Source organism: Lissotriton helveticus, chromosome 7, assembly GCF_964261635.1.
Source record: "Lissotriton helveticus chromosome 7, aLisHel1.1, whole genome shotgun sequence".
In the NCBI taxonomy this organism is placed as follows: Eukaryota; Metazoa; Chordata; class Amphibia; order Caudata; family Salamandridae; genus Lissotriton; species Lissotriton helveticus.
In genome coordinates this window covers 126,862,200-126,881,776 of record NC_136068.1, presented here as the reverse complement: position 1 = coordinate 126,881,776, position 19,577 = coordinate 126,862,200, and the positions used below count along the sequence as shown (strand labels likewise).

Genomic DNA, 19,577 nt, shown 5'->3' with positions numbered 1-19,577 from the left:
GAGGGCGAGAGATAGAGGGAGGGCGAGAGATAGAGGGAGGGCGAGAGATAGAGGGAGGGCAAGAGATAGAGGGAGGGCAAGAGATAGAGGGAGGGCAAGAGATAGAGGGAGGGCGAGAGAGAGATAGAGGGAGGGCGAGAGAGAGATAGAGGGAGGGCGAGGAATAGAGGGTGGGCGAGGAATAGAGGGTGGGCGAGGAATAGAGGGTGGGCGGGGGTTGGAGGGTGGGCGGGGGAGGGATGGAGTGTGGGGCGGGGGAGGGATGGAGTGTGGGGCGGGGGAGGGATGGAGTGTGGGGCGGGGGAGGGATGGAGTGTGGGGCGGGGGAGGGATGGAGTGTGGGGCAGGGATGGCGTGTGGGGAGGGATGGAGTGTGGGGAGGGATGGCGTGTGGGGAGGGGGAGGGATGGAGTGTGGGGAGGGGGAGGGATGGAGTGTGGGGCGGGGAGGGATGGAGTGTGGGGCAGGGAGGGATGGAGTGGGGGTGGATGATGGATGGAGTGTGGGGCGGGGGAGGGATGGAGTGTGGGGCAGGGATGGAGTGTGGGGAGGGATGGCGTGTGGGGAGGGATGGAGTGTGGGGAGGGATGCAGTGTGGGGAGGGGGAGGGATGGAGTGTGGGGCGGGGAGGGATGGAGTGTGGGGCAGGGAGGGCATGGAGTGGGGGGATGGACTGGGAGGTGGATGGATGGGGGATGGAGTGGGGGAGGAGTGGGGGGATGGAGTGGGGGTATGGATGGTTGGATGGGGTATGGATGGATGGGGGGGATGAGTGGGGGGATGGATGGAGTGGGGGGGTTGGATGGATGGGGGATGGATGGAGTGGGGGGAACGGATGGAGTGGGGGAATGGGGGTATGGATGGTTGGATGGGGTATGGATGGATGGGGGGATGGATGGATGGGGGGATGGATGGATGGATGGGGGGATGGATGGATGGATGGGGGGATGGATGGATGGATGGATGGGGGGAACTTTCAAATGACAGACTCACTCGACGCAGAAGGCAAACTATTTGCCAAGCATATATTGAAAACCCTAATTAGTTGGGTGACTGATAACAACCTTTTATCAGTCAAACTGGTTTCCATCCTGGATGTTCAACCATTGGTAACACTGTTGCCCTAATAGGGATTGATCAAGACCGGTTATATTTTATAATGGGGAAAAAAAACACAATATTACTCCAAAAAAACACGCAGCACATGTAACAACAACGAAGCACTAAAGCCAAAATCTACAGAGGAAATATTTACTTCCAACATTTAAATAGGTAAGTAATAAACTGCTGCTTTACCACACAAACCAGATCTTTTATTGGAGAATTAACAACGTTTTATGGAAGCTGAAAAGCCAGCAGCTAAACCTCTGCGACGACTTCTTCTAAGAAGTCTTAGGCTAGCTGCAACTTAAATACAAAAACTCCTAAGCTGCAAAAAGGAAAAGATAATGCGTTATCTACTACAACTTTAATCATTCGATTTTGTGAGAAGATGATTGAAATCAAAATGATTTACTCTCAGATGAAAGTATAAATGGGGTATGGATTTTAATTGTCCTTACTTGTATTTACATTATACAATAAATGTAACTTACAACCTCCCTAACCACAATACACTAAGTCTATCTGTAAAAATGTTACAGGCATGTAATATAGTCAGACAGTGGCACCAATAACAATATATTTAAATGTGACGAGAAGAGAAGCCTTTCTTTGCACATAGAAGTGTAAGATTTGAGACAGACCCAGGTTTTGAACAAAACCACTGCTTTTACTGAAGGTGATGTCACTTAGCGTCCTGGCATATTAACAACAGGCAGCTCTCTCCCTATTTGCAGTGTCCACAGAAGCGACTGCCTTCTGACCCAGCAGGGCACCCCATGCCTTTCTACTGACCCACCAATACTACCCTGCTGTTTGCTTTAGTGGAATTACACTCCTGTAGTGGTGGTTTACTTAGGAGCACACACAGTGAAGAAGAGGTCTACCACATTGACTCTAGAGCAGGGGTCACTAACCTTTTCTCTAAGAGCTACTTATCTTCAATGAAAAGGATCCCGCGCTAGTGTTGTAAAAGTGACCACAACAGACAAGATTACGCAAGTGGCCACGATATACAAGATGTCCAGTAGTGATCACAACACAGCTTCAGACAGGGTTTCCAGCACTCATGTAAAAAAGTTTTTTTCTCAAAGTGGAGTGCCTGTAGTGTGGGCAATACACAACAGCCAAAGCTGCAATACACTTAGCCCCAAGGAAATAATTGGAGTAATAAGTCTCCCAGGTGCTGCAGGATTTACTACTCAAATACCAACTTTAAATATATTTTGGAAATACAACCATTTTGTATCAAACATCGGCTTACAAGTTTTGTAAAACACACACATCTTTGTCTCTAATATATGCTTTTCAATTGTGATAAGCATACATTAATTCAACCAAACAATAGTTTCTATTTAGTAGACTGAGCCTACTTAAAGGTAACTGGAAAGCTACCAATAGCTCCCGAACTACTAGCTGGAGAAGCCTAATCTAGGGACAGAGAAACTACAGCTGAGGTAGAAAGGGAGGGATGGCACTTGCACTCGAAAGGATTGACACAGCATAATGTAACAAAATGGTCTAGTCCAGATTGTTAGAGTTTATCCCTGCGCCCTATTCAATTCACTATAGATTCAAAGCACATAAACGGCACAAAAGAGGCATACATATTAAACTCCAAAGCAATGTTGTTTATGTTGGGGGTAACCTCAGAGATGTTCTGACACTTTGCATTACAGTTATTATGCGAAACGCAAAAGATTACACCACGCAGCATAACAGATTTTGTTCAAGTAAAAATCCTAATATCACCAATCTCACTGGTATGTGTCATTGAAAAGCAGCCGTAGCAACATATGGGGTACAGCCTATTAAAGAAAAGAAGGTGTCAACAGAAGACAAGTTCTACTCTGAGATTTTGTCAATACTCCTACATCCGATCACGCCAAGGGCGTAATTCAAGTGGTAATACCCACTCCATACAGCCACGCACGGTAGATCCACCCTCTAAACCTAAAACTACTGCAAACCCGTCAGTCGAAGAGGCGCGTGGAGCCGCTTCCAAAAATAAAACTCTATCCCATTCGGTGAGCGTAGCATTAAACGTTAAATATACAAGGCCCTTCCTTTGGAGTTCTGTCCTGCAACCCTGTGAAATTTCACAGAAAGCAACGAAAATTCCCCTGGCCCAGCAGGCCTGTGGTATGAATACCAGACAACTTCCTGCATGACTAGGGAGAAGTCGCAGAACTAAATGTCCCTTTCCATCGCTTCCCCTGGGGAACCCCTCTCCTTGCAAAGCACTCTGACGAGGCCACCGTCAATGTAAAGGAAACCTAAAAACAAAAGGACGAGCACTTCAAAATAGTTAATTGATCCAAAAAGAAAAATGTCTACATTGCCCAAAGAAAGAACCTTTTTTCGTCAAAAAATGAAACCGGAGAATTGTGCCATTCAAGGGCTTGCAGCATTTTATTTTCTTCATCTAGTCTTATTTGTCCACCCAGTTACGAAAGCAGCGCTCACAAACCCGGAATGCAAAGCCATAAATATGAACTGCACAAATCAAAGCCAGGCCTCGAGAGAAACGAAAGGGCTTTCCTACAGCAAACACGCAGCATACCGCACATGCTTTCCATTTTATTACAGTATAAAACAAGCTAGCAACAAAGTAAACAAATCCCGCCGCCCCCGTCCCTCACTTACCTACCTCCGGCCGCTGGAACACGCTGTGACGCACACCGCAACCGCAAGTCGGCCTGGAGCGCGCCTCGGCAGAGAAGCGGGAGGACAGGAGCGTGACGCGCGTGAACGTGCACGTTGACGTTCCCGCGCGTTCACGGACCTAAGTCGGCTCGTGCCCAGCTCTGTGTCGGGCTCGTTCACAGCTGCTACTCCCTTGACAGGGATCAAGGCGGCTATAGAACTCGCTGGCGGGAGCGCTTCGCGCTCCAACGCCAGGCGAGCCCTAAAAATGAGGAAGCACCGATGTGTGTGTGTGAGTTGAAGTTGTTGTGAATAGTGGGGAAGAGTAGGACGTCGCACATTAACCCATTGCCTATACGCCCTCATGCTGGGAACCCTTTAAAGATGTAGACTGCAATACTCTTATTTTCCTATTAGTTTTAATCGGAATTGAGGAAATCTTAGAGGAAGAAATGTAAAATATCATAATTTTAAAATCACTATAAAGTCACTGTATGATGTTATGCAACAATCCAAAGTCCAGCCCAAATTCTTACCGTGCTAGACCAGCAACAAGCATTTCTTTGTAAAAATGCATAGATTTTGACCTGGTAGATTTGTTCTGCGATTTCATAATAATGCTCCGCCGTTACCTGTACATTTAAATTAATGGACTGTGCAAATATCTCCTGGGGCTCAGTAACAAACTGGTGATTAATCAACGAGCTGCTGGCCAGAGATCTTACAATGCTAGACTAATGTCAGATTGTGATGGGAGAAAATAGCTCTGAGCAAAACCATGCATCAATGAGTGCAGGTCACACACCGATGCATTAAAACAAATATGGCAATGGCCCACTATTGCCTCTTACTAACCCACTGTTACTAAACATTGGCCCCAGAGAACACAACAACGGTGTAAGATTACACAGGGCTGGCAAAGCATCAAGCACTGCTTCTCCAGAATCCAACCACGGCGGCCTAGCATCAAACTGCATTTGACCAAGGCCAACACCGGCCGAATGTCACACTATGCTCTTTATTATGTATATTTTAAACCTGTAAAATGTGTACACAGGACCCTGTGACAAAGGAGTTCAAATAGGTCATCTTAATCTTTCCCTTTAAATGTAACAGACTTTATACATATTTCAGAGCGTAACGGAGGTGGGTTATTAATGGACCAATCATGTTCTCTGCCCAGGGGGAACCTGCACAGATGTGAAATTTGGGACTTGATCGAATGGCAAAATCTCAGTGTGTCCACATTGGTCAGTATCTCTCCGCCTGACCCGGTGGCGGCTCGATCTTCATACAGCAGGTCGGGTAGTACACCGGCTCGTGCCGGCCAGGGGGAGGGATGTCTGCAGGGAGGTCATTGTCCCCACGCTTGGCTGCCTTAACGAGCTCCAAGTTCCTAGGCCCTCATCGACTCAACGTCAGAATATCACTGTCGTTTCCTGAATGGATGATTTGCTGCAGCGGAGACTCTGATCTCACGGGGTGCGGTGGGAAATGAGCCTGTCAATGATCACAAGTGGTCCCCAAGGCCCGGGGCCAGCCACATACTTTTTACCCATCATGCCCCTGTCAGGTCCTCTACTGGGACGCATCTGAATACTTGCACAAGATAAAATACGGGCTTGGCAGCCCAAGATGTCTCTTGCATTCCTTTAACTGAGTAGACTTTAAGCTTCGTTTTCCTTCTTTTTTAGTTGCCATGGAAATAGGGGCAGCAATTACAGACCTTCAGTGGCGGAGTCAGGAGTGACTGTTTCACCAAGACAGGTGAAGGCAAATCTTGTGGCACAGGAGTTTCTGAAAGAGACCCTTGGTCCCCACGACCCTAAGGGGCTCCCACCCCAACCACGCCTCTTTCCACCCTGGAGAGCTTTGAGAGCTGAAAATCCTTGGCGCACTGTTCCCTGAAGAAAGGGCTGTTATTTGTGCGTGGATCCATGTGCTGGAAACAGCTTTTCTGGCCCCCAGCACCGCTTTTTATCAATACCCACCCAGAGAAGCAGCCAGGGCTCCCTGACAACTGGAAACAAAGAATGACGTTTTTGTGCTGAAATTGCGCCTTTTGGCGAGCATTTTTAAATCCATTTTTCAACACAATGCACGCATGTGCAGGTAAAACAAGCACTTGCAGTGCCATAGGAGTAGGCAGGAGACAACCGTGATGCAGCCAGCGAAGCAGGCGGGCGGTAGCAGAGCTGTGTTCTGGAGCTGTCCTGGGGAGAACGGGGTGCAGCTACTAGTCGGCCATGCATCACAGACGCTTCTGTGATCTTTGCAGATTCCCTTCGTCATCCCAAAGTGTCCTGGCCCCAGACCAATCGATTTGCACATATCGCGTGCGCTGTGCAAGATGGTCGCTCCGCCGGGACAGCTCCTGAACTCGGCCCGCCTCTGAGTACAGAACAGAAAGGCGCGAGTGTAGTATATTACAGTTAAAACAAGCTAGCAACAAAGCAAACAAATCCCGCCGCCCCCCGTCCCTCACTTACCTACCTCCGGCCGCTGGAACACGCTGTGACGCACACCGCAACCGCAAGTCGGCCTGGAGCGCGCCTCGGCAGAGAAGCGGGAGGACAGGAGCGTGACGGTGCACGTTGACGTTCCCGCGCGTTCACGGACCTGAGTCGGCTCGTTCCCAGCTCTGTGTCGGGCTTGTTCACAGCTGCTACTCCCTTGACAGGGAGGAAGGTGACTATAGAACTCGCTGGCGGGAGCGCTTCGCGCTCCAACGCCAGGCGAGCCCTAAAAAGCAGCATGATGTTTCGATTGTGAATACAGGGCTTGACCTTTCTGATGATTATTTTCAAAGTATAAAATGAATTGAAGATCGGTGGCATTCACAAGGAGCACGGCTTATTGATTACATAAAGAGCAGGACTGAGTGAGATCTAAAAGGAATCCCCAGATGGTTGTCGTTTGGGGGCAGGTTGGTATGAAGACATTCTCATCTTTGTGGAGGTGTCACTCGCAAGTTCCCAGGTGAATAAATAGTACAGAAAAATGGCATGCAAGAGAAAATACTTGTGCTGTGGAACATTGAGGACTGCTCCCCAGTGGAGTATAAAATGTTGGAGCCACTTAGTGGGAGGGCTTTTTCCATGGTTTACGGAACACTTGTGAACAGTTTTCCCAAAACCCTGGTTTGACCAACCGGTTAATAAGATGACCATGGGCCAATGAATTCAATTAAAGATCCTAAAGTGCATCTTTCATACTTGCATACATCTCTAAAACTTTGCGAACTCCCCCATTGGTTAATGTTTTGAAGTGTGGACAGTGGGGCTCTTTCATATCTTGTGGTAGTGCTGCCTAGAAGAGACTTCTGGGAGAGGGTAACAAGCCTCATATCAGAAATGTTGGAAACTCTGGTGTCATTTTATGTTAAAAGTTCTGTACATAGCATTTAGGATGACATAGTGATGGTGTTGATGCCCTATATAAATTAGGGTACTATTGTCCCAGTATACGTTAGTGTCCCACCATTGTGCTACTCATTGAAAATAATTTTTTTCACGAGGTCTGTGGAAAGCAGTTCCACTGTATGGTGTACCAGATTATGCTGTATGAGGTTGTGTCTTAAAAAAAGAATACCCTTGTTAAAAAAAAAAAATACCCATCAAGAACGGACTTTATATATTGGCGATGGAACAGGCATAACTGTTTTTTTTTTCTTGTTTTTTTTTTATAATTGATCGCGGGTGCAATTTTGATAAGCCACTTCCCAGAAAAGTAAAAGGGAGGCCATAATCTTATCCAATGTTTGAGGATTCATGTCTCGATGAATCAAAATTAGGCAGTCATTTACCGTAACTCCAAAACCATTCTCCCAAATTAAATAACCGTATAGAGTTCTATATTAGGTGTCTACTACTAGTCTTGTCTTTGTGTAGCCTTCCAGTTCAGGTTTTTCTTTACCTTCTGGCATTTGTAGTCCTGTTGATTCATTTATAAAATTGGGACTACCAGTCCCAGAATGCAAACAAAAACGACTCCATGACCTGCTTGTGTTAGGACCTGAAAAACTTTAGTGTTTTAAGAAGGTATTTCTATAAATTTAAATTCTACTAGTTTTTGGCCATATTGACAGGAAAACCTTAGAATGACTGGATCGCCTTACACATACAGGAGCTCCGCTATCAACTCATGTTGGGATTATAGATACACTTTCTCTCCAGATGAGCAAACAGGTTAAATCTGTCCCAACCGACCTCTCTGTTGTTAACTTGACTGTTTGCAGTTAAGGGCTAAAGCATTACTTTTAGCTTAGGCGTGTTAATAGGAAGGACGTTTATCCATGTAGAGCGTGAAGCTGTCCAACTATTACAGATTAATTATGGTCCTTTAAATAAACAATGCATTGTAACGTAAAAGATGTGGCAGCCCCTCTGCCCCCAATTTGAGTCTGCCTTCATGTCGCATGCCTTTTTTTTTTCAGCTACATTAGTGCCTTGCCAGTAATTGATGAATAAATAATTATTCCATTTGTGTTCTGTTAATATGGAAAATAAATAAATCACATTGAAAACGTTTGTCATCAAACCTAGAGTTAACTAGTCTTGTTGAAACCGGAGTAGTAGGTAGTACCAACTACAAACTTAACACCATAAAGGCCTCTGGCTGTGTGACATGTAGGACTCATCGAAAAGGGTTACAGCAACATTAGGGGAACTGAATAAATAATCCCATTTGGACATTAGGTCGACTTTTAATTGAGACAAAACCCTAAGCTTGGTCATGGATGCCAGTCTTTGGGCCAGGGAGGGTAGAAGAGTTTAGCTATAGTGGAGTTGAGGGTGCATTTTGCTTTGACAAATCATTGTGCTTTCAAGCAATTGAGGGGTCCATCATAAAGGCACTCCTGAAAAATAAAGCAGTACTTATGTATTTTACGTATTGTTACTTGTGTCATACACATTGTAAAATGGTCCCAAAACTTCTTAAATGTGACTATTAAAGGAATAATCCAATACAGTTGGCATAAATTGAAAGGACTGCCCTCTTCGTACTTTCCTAATAGGGACTTGGATTCTTCAGGGCTGCTTCACACTGACATGTAAGAGTAATCATGTAGGACTAATTCCTGTGCTAATAAATGCTTTTGGGCCTCTGTCTTTTTCAGTAAGCTCACTGCAGCCCATGATTCACTGTTGGACAGATAGATTTTCAGGCTTTGTATTGGTTGTGTAGGCGACACAAGGGTGGAGTTGAGTGGTGCCCGTATAAATTCTGGTTACCCGTGTTAATTTATTTAATTGGTACTTTTATACAGATGCACTTGATTCTAGAGGTTGTGTAGTACATGGATCAGTCTTCCAATAATCTGCATGAAACGTGGCAGCAGTCGTACACAAGTGCTTTGTTGGACTTACCTAGATGAACCTCCGGGAAAGGTTTACGGATGTTTTATTTAAGACTGGTTTTGAAATGTTGTTTGTTCTTGGAATGTCTAGTCACTTCAAGAATTCTCACGTGTATGATGTATTTGACTGGGTGGTCACATAGAGTTGGTGTGAACAAGTTGATGGGATCATTGGCCGTTTTATGGCAGTTCTTGAACGAGTCTTGCTCTTTTGTTCATCTTTGCTGCAAAATTTCCAAAATTTTGTCTGTGAAGGCTCAAGTAAATTTTTAGTGAAAAATGTTGGACTTTTAAGGCCACTGACATGTCAGGCATGTTTAAAATAGACTACGCAAAAATACATAATAAAGATTGCAAAATAGAGCAGATAACTAAATTACAAGGGCAGTTTTTAAAATAATGGAAGTAAAAATAACAAGTGAAAAAGGGGACAGTCAAATTCAGTTTTTTCTTTTGTGTTTTAATTTTCTAGCCGTTTTCGCCAACAAGAATTGCTACATTTTAGCCACATATTAACCACAGTAGCTACAGTAATCATGTTTTATATTACAAACCAAGGGTTTTAAAAATTATAATTCAGGACTAAGAACTCTTTCGTAGTTTTTCTGCTGCTTCATGTCATTCTCCTCCTTTACACTGGGCATTAATTAGGTGGATGAAGAAAATAAGACCTATTAGGCCTCCTTGGGTTTCAAATCTGAGCAGCAGGTTACACATAGATTTGAGCTTTCTCCTTGCCAAGCCCCCCCATTGTATATAGCACCATAGTGCTGCATGCTGACTATAGAATTAGCATGTTAACAAATACAACATTTGTTTTGCTGCCTCCTAATAGTTGACACAGACTCTCTTGAAAAGAGGATGTCCGGAACACATGAAAAGGCAGGATGGCCACATTCAGTCAGTCCGGCATGTGTTTGTGACTGACTTTCTCTATCTGTAGCATTTTTTCAGAAGTAGAAACTTGTTGAAAAAAATTTCTGGTTTCCTTATATGCAGGCAAATCTAAGTTTTGGATAACTGTGATCTAGTTAAAAATTATGACTAAAGTATTGAATCCTCAGTCATTAACCCCTCCCATGCTCATGACGAGCTGAGCTCGTCATGAGCCACGGTGGCCGTGTGCTCATGACGAGCTGAGCTCGTCATGACCGTTTCACCGCGCCCACGCGGGGATAATTCCCCTGCTGTGCTAGGCGTTCCATTGGAACAGGCGTGGTCATGACGAGCTCAGCTCGTCATGAGCACACGGCCACCGTGGCTCATGACGAGCTCAGCTCGTCACAAGAACCGGGGCGCTGCACGTGCCCCACCCCCAACCCCAGCACAGCGGGGGAATTAGCCCCGCAGGGAAGGGGTTAAGTTTGGATTTGACCCTATGCCCATCAGACTACACATTGAGGATGGTCTAGAGATGACTTTGATTTTGATCCCGTCCTCTCCACTTTACCATAGTCTGTAATCCTGGTTCAGGAATTCTTGCTTGCTTCATCTTAGTTCTAATATTTACCGAAATTGTGAGCTTCTTCATTACTGGCTATATGCTTGTAATAAGTAGGGCCACTGGGATTATGTGTAAGGGGAGGACCAAATTATGCTGCAACGCTAACAAAATTATGCTGCAAGAAAATTCTTTTTTTTTTAACCAGATTTTGAGTTTTTCAATAATTGCTCTTATACATCAATAAAGCAGTGCATAGTGTTATCGACTGCATTCATATATGTCTGGTTCCATAATCCCAAAACTTGTAACTACGTTTACTCCCCCCTCCCTTGAGTCGCAGCCACTTAGATCTAGTCTAAATGGTGTATGTTTATGTAATGGAGCACTTCCATGGTCGTCTTCTCTATTGCTTGGTCGTCTATGCTGGGGGAGGGGCACTATTGGTCTTTACGATGTCAAGGCTGGTTTGCCGCCTCCTAGAGCCGGCGAGAGGTTAACCTCCTCCATTTCTCGGTCGTCCTTCCGTAATGTGTCATGCAGCAAGAAAAGTTTTATACATTGCAGCACATTTTGTGGTAGTAGTTCTTATTAGTTTATTTTCACACATATTAACACTGCCTGGACAAAGATTTTACCGTATTGTACCAGTTTAACCCACAAATCCAGCAATAAGCAACTACATTTTGAAATTCAGGGCCACAGCTATGATTAGTGCAGAAGGTGCAGTTGCCTTGGGACTTAAGAGTGTGAGGGTTAACGACCTCAATTAATAGGAGTAGTGTCTTTGTCTATTACAGTTTTCTTAGGTGATGTCTCTTTTATATATCTTCCATTTAGTGTGAATTATGAGCTACTGGAGAGGTGCCCCTGAAATTATCTCATAACCCCTGCACTCAGCCCTAGCCCTTCCGCTCCCCTAAGTCTTCCTATAAAGTTTTGAATGGGGCCTGACTCCAAAACATTTTTGGTTGGAGTGGCTCAGAGAAAAAGTGTTTGAGAACTTCTGGTATAAATGTATGCCTGATGTAACAGCAGAATGCAGTCACTCTGAGTTAAACTGCCAATGGCTTTAGTGGGCTGACCCATTACCAAATGCTGTTGTGGGGTAGGGAAGAGACTGGGGGAGGAATGGGAGGGAAAGGGAAGTGAGAGAATAAGGAGGGAGATCTAAAGTGCTTTAATTTAGGAGGTCACTCGAAGCATCATGATGACAAAGATGTATTATTTTTGATAGGTAGTGAAAGGATTCTAACCTTTGGAAAGTGTCCTTTTTGTGGAATCTTAAAAACGTCTGCACTGGGTACAGTCTGACCAACTGTTACACATATATATTCCTTGAAAGCACTTGTTTCATCATATTCAGTGCCATTGGAAATATGCAATTCTGTGGTCGCTGCATTTTTCACATAATTATGGATTTGCTGCATTTGCCACATAATCCACCTCCTGTTGCATAATCTTCAGATATTGACAGTGTGAGGCCCTTCACAAAGGTTGATTATTATCCTGTCCGCCGAATTCTAAATCCCATTATATCCTCTAGGTTTTATATTTCAGGGGACGGGATATCCGTCAACGTTGTGTCTGAGTAAGATCTAAATCAGGCTCTTAATCATTATATGGCATCCTGTTTATACTTTGTGTAATACAATTTTACCATAATGCTTTACATACGCTCAGTGCTTTCTATTACATTTTGGGACCTCATAGCACTATAAATACACATCACTGTTCTTTACTGCACCAACCAGGGTTTTTAATTCTGCGACTCTTGTCTCACTAACCGACATCTGCAGTGGACACATAAATCAATTAACGGTTTATAAAGTGAAAGAGTGCATTTCCCACCAGTTACTTTAATTGGACTTTTTTTTTTACCCTTAAGGTGTGCCTTTTTATATGCAGTTGCTGTGAGCGTGAAAATACAACAAAATACAGAATATTTTGTTGTTTTTAGCCAAGTCTTTGACCTTGCCATCACAGTTGCCTACGTTTTTTTATGCTCATGCTCTTCAACATTCATGTAAAGGAAAACTGCCTAGAAACACGAAAAATAAACATTTGCACTTCTAGGCCATCTGAATTTGCAAGTACTTGCTGAGGCCTTTGCTTCCTCTTGGAATGCTGCCAGAGACCCCAGGGGGGGTGCGCCCCCCCTGTCTGTAGTCCTCTGATCTACACATGTAGTAGTCCAGGCATTACTGTAACAGTGTACGGTTTTTGAGGCCTAAAATTGTTTTGCTTGTAGTTAACCTTTTTTATATGTAATGGCAAGGGCCTGTCAGCTCCCTCCAACAACAACGTTTTACAAAAACCATGACAAAACAAGCATTGAGAAAGCAAAAAGTCTGACACCAGAACTAATGGCTTTGCTTGCACTCGTGCATGATAATCTTTCATTTCAACCACTTACATGAAAACTTTGATGTGTACTGAGGTGATAAATTCTGATACAGATTTTATCATACTGCAGATCCCATTTGCTCCTTGTCAGCTGTGGGACACGAGTTTCATTTGTGACACTTCTCGTCAGATTGCTTCTGCTGTTGAAAAGCCAGGTCAATGAACGGCACTTTTCTCTCCCTGCAGATATCGACAATGGATTCTTTACGGTTAAGTTCGACTCTTTACTACTGAAGCAGGCTGTGCTGGAAGGGGACGGAGTGATTCCACCAATGAGGTCTGAGGAGGCTTCCTCGTCTGAGGACGACGACAGTGATGAGCTTGGCTTTGCCAAAGGTATGGCTCCAGCACGTCTCGGAGGGTGAGTACTGGAGGAATGTCAGAGTTGTGGGCTGCAGCTTCTGACTTGCAGCAATATGGAGATTAGAAACTCATATTGGTGGGCACTGTGAAGTGCTGGCTCTGAAGGACCGACTTAAGTTCTGGCATTAGTGGCCATTAAGAGACCGAGGCTCCAGTTCAGTGTTGGGACCAAGCATTGGTTGGTAGTGCAAGAAGATGGCATTGGTGGGAAGCGTGAGAAGCTGTATTTTGCCCTCCGACTGCACTCATCCTGCTTTGTCTTTTTCTTTTGCAGTAATAGACTCTGAATCGGTAGAGGCTGGAGACTGGGCACCAAGCTGCAGTGCTTCCTTTGCAGGCTGGGAGGTGCACACCCGCGGTATGGGCTCCAAGCTATTAGCCCTGATGGGATATGAGTTTGGAAAAGGTGAGTGGATGGAAGTAAATTTTCAGCTGGGGTACTGGCTGGGGGTGTTGGGCAGAAAAAGGGGTAATGGTGCACTAACGTTACTGACAAAATAAGTCCATATTAGAGTGGGTGTGCAGGTGAAAATCCAGACTTAATGGGGTTAATGCAGGCAACTCTTTTAAGGTATAATGTTCAATTTCCCTGTCGTTCAGTAATGTCCACTTTTTTTCGTAATCTTTCATAGGCTTTTTCAGAGACCACAAGTTTTCCTGGATGCAGTTTGTTTTCCATTTTCTTTCCGTTGTGATACATGCTGCTATTTTCTACTTTAAAAGGCGTGACTGTAAGATATCCAACATTGTTATAAGGAAATAGTGAGATTTTATATAGCGGAATATTTACTGATGCAAACTTGTTTGGCCTGGAAGGCAGCAATGCACTCACTTCACTGACAAAACTGGTATAGTTACACAGAGCCTGACAGTTTTGGCACCAGAAATATAGGCTTCCTTACGTACGCACTCACCGGGCCCCACATAGAAACAGCAGTGCAACCTTCCCTCTCTGGAGATGATAGACCTTCCACAGATGGATTTAAAAAAGAGCCTGCACGCTTTGCTCTGAGGTCCCTTCCTCCCCGCCCGCCTATCCTGCTGATCATCCTGAACGAGGCTTTTTGATCTACGTTGTTCGAGACAGACGCTCACTTACCATTAAGTTTCGGGGCTCCACCGTGCAGTGAATCCTGAGAACTGCCCTCGCCTGTTTGCCGGCCTCCGTGGCGCTGACGCCGGGACCTCGATTGCCGAGCTTGCCCGACAGTGTTCGTAGTGTCGGCGGCCCTGGTTTGGGTGAGAACCCGGTCGGTGGGAGCCTGAGAGCCACGAGCCGTGGGAGGTGGTGCTTACCCACTCCCAATAGCGGGTCGCCCCATATGCCCGAGCTGTCGATGAGCCAGAGAGCAGCCGTACCGTCTGGTTCCCCTTGGGCGTGACGCCCGCTCATGTTAATAGTCCCATCTGGGAACCGGCGGTTGGCTCCCGGAGAGCTGCGGGGAGCGCGCCAGGCCTTTTGGTGACTCTCTTTTCCGCACCAGACGTCAACTGTTGCCGATCAGCCGTGAGACCTGTTGCCTCCGGTGGCCGGGCTGGCCTTGGAGGCGGAGGGGAAGTGGCGGAGAACGGAATGGTTAAGATGGCGGATGGTGCCTTGGAGTGTGCCCCTCCCGGGGACGGAGACACCACTGATTTTGAGACCCCTGGACTTCGGCGGCATGGAGAGACGCTTACATACAGTCACATGATGGTTGCACTGGCTTCCCTGCGGATTGCTCTGCTCCGGGACTCCCGGGATTTGGAGGTGCGGATCGCTGCCATTTCTGATCCGCCATTTTGTGGCGTGGTGGCTTCCCCCCGAGTTGGTGTTGCTGACTCTCCTTCGGTTGCTGTGTCAGGTTCCCCGGATGAATCTACAGTTTCGAGGGTGCGAATGGATCTGGCCCCTGTGCTGCGGTGCTTCCCGCGTCTGGTACTTTCCTTTCCGTGCTTGGCAGACCTGTTTTTGGACTTTGACTTGTTGGTGGTCGGTGTATTGTTGCATTCTGGCTGCCGCCGCGCATCGCTGGTTGTTCCTTGGTGGCTGGGACGATGTGGTGCGGCGGCGCTGCCTTACCCGCCTGGATGGATTGAACTTTTAGTATCGACCTGTCTCCTGACTGCAAGACTGTTTAGCAGTTCTACTATTTGCAGAAGTGGCCAGGGGTGACCTCGCTTGGGTCTTGGAGGGACGTCTTGCCGGTTACTGGTGATTTAAGGACATGTTCTGTGGGGCTGTTGCTGATTGCGTTTAGTGCACTCGCTGCTTTTTGTATTTCCTATGGCCTTTGTTTCTACGATTTTGATTGCGGGAGTGGGGGGGACTTAGTGTCTGCATCGCTGGCTCCTCTCCTCGCTCTTTTTCTCTCTTGTCTTCTTCTTTCTCTCCTTCCTTCTTCTTTAGGGTGACTCTGGGGCGACAGGCACGCTGTTAGTGGGGTAGGCCATAGCCATTACGGTGATGTAGGGTGGTGGGTGTTGGAGGGGTTTTGTTATTTTAGTTTGTTTTGTTCTATGGTCCCTTTTTCCTCTTCTTCTCAGGGGGTGGGCTATATCTTTTCTTACATCCTTTTTCTGTTCGGCATCTGCACTTGTCCTTTCTTTCTGTCTTGTGCGGGTGGGTTTTCCACATGATGTTTTTGCTACTTTGCTTGCCATTGTTCGATCTTTACTCCTGGCCTGCTTTCGGCGGGCGTAGGGTGTTTTTGGCTTTATTGCTTATCATTGCATTTCTGATTGCTTGAGGGGATACACCCCTCCCGTCTCTTTTTGTCTATTGTGTAGTGTAATGCCTCTGATGATATAGCTGTTGCCTCCTTCTCCGTATTGTAAAATGAAACCTCTATTATCCCTGTGTTCGCTGTGCTACGACCATGTACTATGACTATAGCGTGCCTCTATTTTATCGTACACATTTCCACTGCTTTTGTTTCGCTCCTGATTTTTGCGGCCGGCCCCAGTGGTTGTAGGCCAGCGCCTGTATTGATCTGTTTGACTTAATAAAGGTTTTAAAAAAAAAGAGCCTGAATAATAGCCCACACTGTGACTGAGAACTGGTGAAACTAATAGTTGTACAAATTAGACACATTTGTACTTTGGCCATATGGGTTATGGGCCTGTCCCTGGGATTAAAGGCGTATAATGTTGCTGTTCCACTGTGTGACGCAGATGATGATGTATTGGAAGAGCCTCATTATGAGGAACCAATAGCTGGGAACAAATTTCACATGTATAAATAAATGTTTCACATGCATTATGGGTTTCAAACCAGTAAGTGAATATCATGTAGCAGGTGCTAGACGTGGTGGGGTATGGCAGTGTATGTGGTGGTGAAGTGGGAATATAATATGACCAGTTTGAGGTGTAAATGATGCTCTAGCTCAGTGGTTCTTAACCTTTTGACTTCTATAGACGCCCCACTTAATCATTACTGGAATACGGGGACCACCACAGAGTCTTTACTGTAAGCCAGTGACCTAAGGCTGGCCTTAGCAATTTCGGTGATTTAACAGCAAACAAAAATACAGAAACCAGCATTCTTCAGACACACACATTATGAAATACTTTATTTAATTCACAAACAAATATAGGAAAATAAAAATGTTAATGAGAACGTTGAAGCTTTTTTAAATTAATTGAGGCAACCCATCGTCCAAACTATATTCTTTTTGATGCCCATGCACTGCTCCTACTAAGCATTCTGAAGATAGCAGCTCCAATTTAAAATTCATTCACATTTACACAACAATTTAACATTTTCAGTTTTACAGTTTATTTATATACTCTTTATTCTATTAATATTATTTATTATTCTGTCACTGACCCTCTGGGTGTGCATTGTGGAACCCCCTCGGGGTCTCCAGACCACAGGGTAAGAAACGCTGCTCTAGCTGATGTTTGCGATTTGCAGGTGTAAAGTAGTGGTATGATGTTGGATCTACATGTTGCTTGGGGTAAAGTAGAGGAGAGATTGCAGTATGCTCTCACGGTAGCACTGTATGTAAGAAAGCTCTAGAACCCGCTCCCGGGACAACTGGAAACACGAAGCAACATGCAATGGTGTTGAGGAAGGAAAGCATTGGAGCAAGTGGTAGGAAAGGGCTGCTGCCTGCTCCTACTGTACAGGGAGTATGCAGTGGTGTAGTGCTTAGTGGTACAAGCTGTAGGTCTTGTAAGTGACTGTGTAGGTGGTAGTGTATGTTGAAGTAGTAGGTGATGAATGGCGTTTCTGATTTAATGTGTAGGGCGTGGTGTAGGATTGGCACTGATGCAAGGTGTATGCAAAGGTGATGGAAAGGAAGCACAGCCCTTTCATGTTGTAGAGTATTGGTAGTGGTAGAGGATGTAATGCAGTGCATATAGAAGGGTTATGTGGTGGCGGTAGGGGTTCACATTTTTGTATATGGGATAGAATGCCAGTTGTCTTTGTGCCCGAGTAGGATGGCAGTGTTGTGTAGGTGCTGTATGTGTAATGGGGTGTACGTTTGTGCTGTACACTGTACATGGAGTGTGTTTATAGGGGATGGCATGTTGTGGTTTTTTTATACTAATGCTGGGGGTAAGTGGTGGAGTAGTTTGGGATGGAGAGGAAGCCACATTCATTGGGGTGGTCAAATTAGCAGCAATAAGCACTAATGCCTGTACCTGGTTCCAATGGTCCTCAAGTGGAGTAGTGAAGGGGACAAAATCATGTTTTAAGGCAAAGGTGCTCAGCATGTGGGGTTTTTTAAAGCTCGCTGCCCAGCCATGTCATTTTTTATCTATTTAGTTTTTCCTTCAGTGGACACACCAGTCTGCAAGCCCAAAATAGGCTTTGAACAAGAGGTGCATGACCACTTTCCTAAGAAGCGGTACACTCTAACTAAATATACCATTAAACCTATTGAGGGTTTCTGCTTCCCCTTGTGAGTAGTCTATTATTGACTATAGCAGCAAATTTGAGTTCATAAGTAGAAATCCTTGTACCCTCAACCTTCGTACTGCCTCTCTTGCACAAAGCAGATGCAAGTGGGGAGGATGAATGAGGGGTATGATGAAGCATGGGGTAGTCGAAGCCTGTGTTTGACCTGAATAGGATATGTCCATATGGGATACCTTTTGCATGGTTGCACAAGATGTTGTTTTCCCAGCTGGCTGTCCTCTGTTCATGGTTGATGTGACGGCTTGCCCGTTGCATTCTTTGGGGGTTCCCACCCTGACAGTACATACCAGTTGTGACTGTCAAAGTGGTAGATGCATCGTGCATCAGGGCTCAAGTTTTTTTCTGTGACACTCGAGCCCTGACGCACAAAGGAGGTAGTTGATTTATGGGGTACTACACCACCCAAAAAAGGATGTATTACCCATGAAGAAACTAAAACAGGAGGCCATGCTTCTTGCTACTTAAAAGTCACACAAGTTTGGAAAGCACAACCCTGATGTAGTCCATAGAGGATGAAACGCGTTGACTGGGCTGACTGGAAAATTTCATGTATTGAAAATACAGAAAAAGTTGGATACTCTACGCATTCTTTTAAAATAAAAAAAGTTATTCTATTTTTATTAAACACTTGTGATAGTACAGTGGGTGGCCGCGAGACCGCGGAGCAATAAAATACAGTGGTAAAGAGACTCGTGACAATTTTTACAGGTAAAACACCTTCTCTGTAAAGTATTAGGTAGGAAGATCAATGTCCAACTCTGCTCTACGCAGTTAGACTGATGAGATACACATATTTCACCACGTGATACATTCCTTTCAGCCCATTTGTGATACCATTTCATGGGGCAACCCCTGTGTTTAAAGACAGCCTTCTATGCGATCATCCCATTATCCATGTCATTAGCCCATTTTTGGTATTTAGGCAAATCCCCAGTCCCCCATACCTGAGCTATATTCCTCTTGGCAAAGACCAATCCCAGTGATGCCCATGTGCGCTCAGTTTGGGTCAGGTCGGTAGCCTTCCACACATTTAGTAAACAAAGTAGCTGAGAGTGGGCAATGTTTTTCCCGATTACCCTTGTCAGTGTAGTGATAATTTTCACCCAGTATGGCTGGGTATTTCGACATTCCCAGATCGTGTGGAAAAATGTACCCTCTGCTGTGCACCCTCTAAGGCACCCAGGATTAGGCCGACGTCTCATCTTGACCAGCGTATGTGCAGGTAGATAAGTTCTGTGTAAAAGTTTTAGCTGAATTAGTTGTAAATTCATTGGAATAGCAAATCCCTTGGGGGAAGAGTGGGCTTCTTGACAGTCATCGTCCTCTAGATACCCACGGTCCGACTCCCACAGCTGTCG

General features: G+C 45.3%; 1 protein-coding gene across 2 annotated transcripts in view; it reads left to right on the top strand.

The window, feature by feature from the left end:
- The window catches only part of ZGPAT (zinc finger CCCH-type and G-patch domain containing), a 47,730-nt gene that overhangs the window by 11,024 nt on the left and 17,129 nt on the right, over window positions 1–19,577 (top strand). For both annotated transcript variants that reach the window (XM_078651683.1, XM_078651684.1), the window contains exons 4-5: window positions 13,140–13,289; window positions 13,591–13,722. In XM_078651683.1, the coding sequence (XP_078507809.1) occupies window positions 13,140–13,289; window positions 13,591–13,722 (282 nt within the window). The remainder of the gene's footprint in view (window positions 1–13,139; window positions 13,290–13,590; window positions 13,723–19,577) is intronic.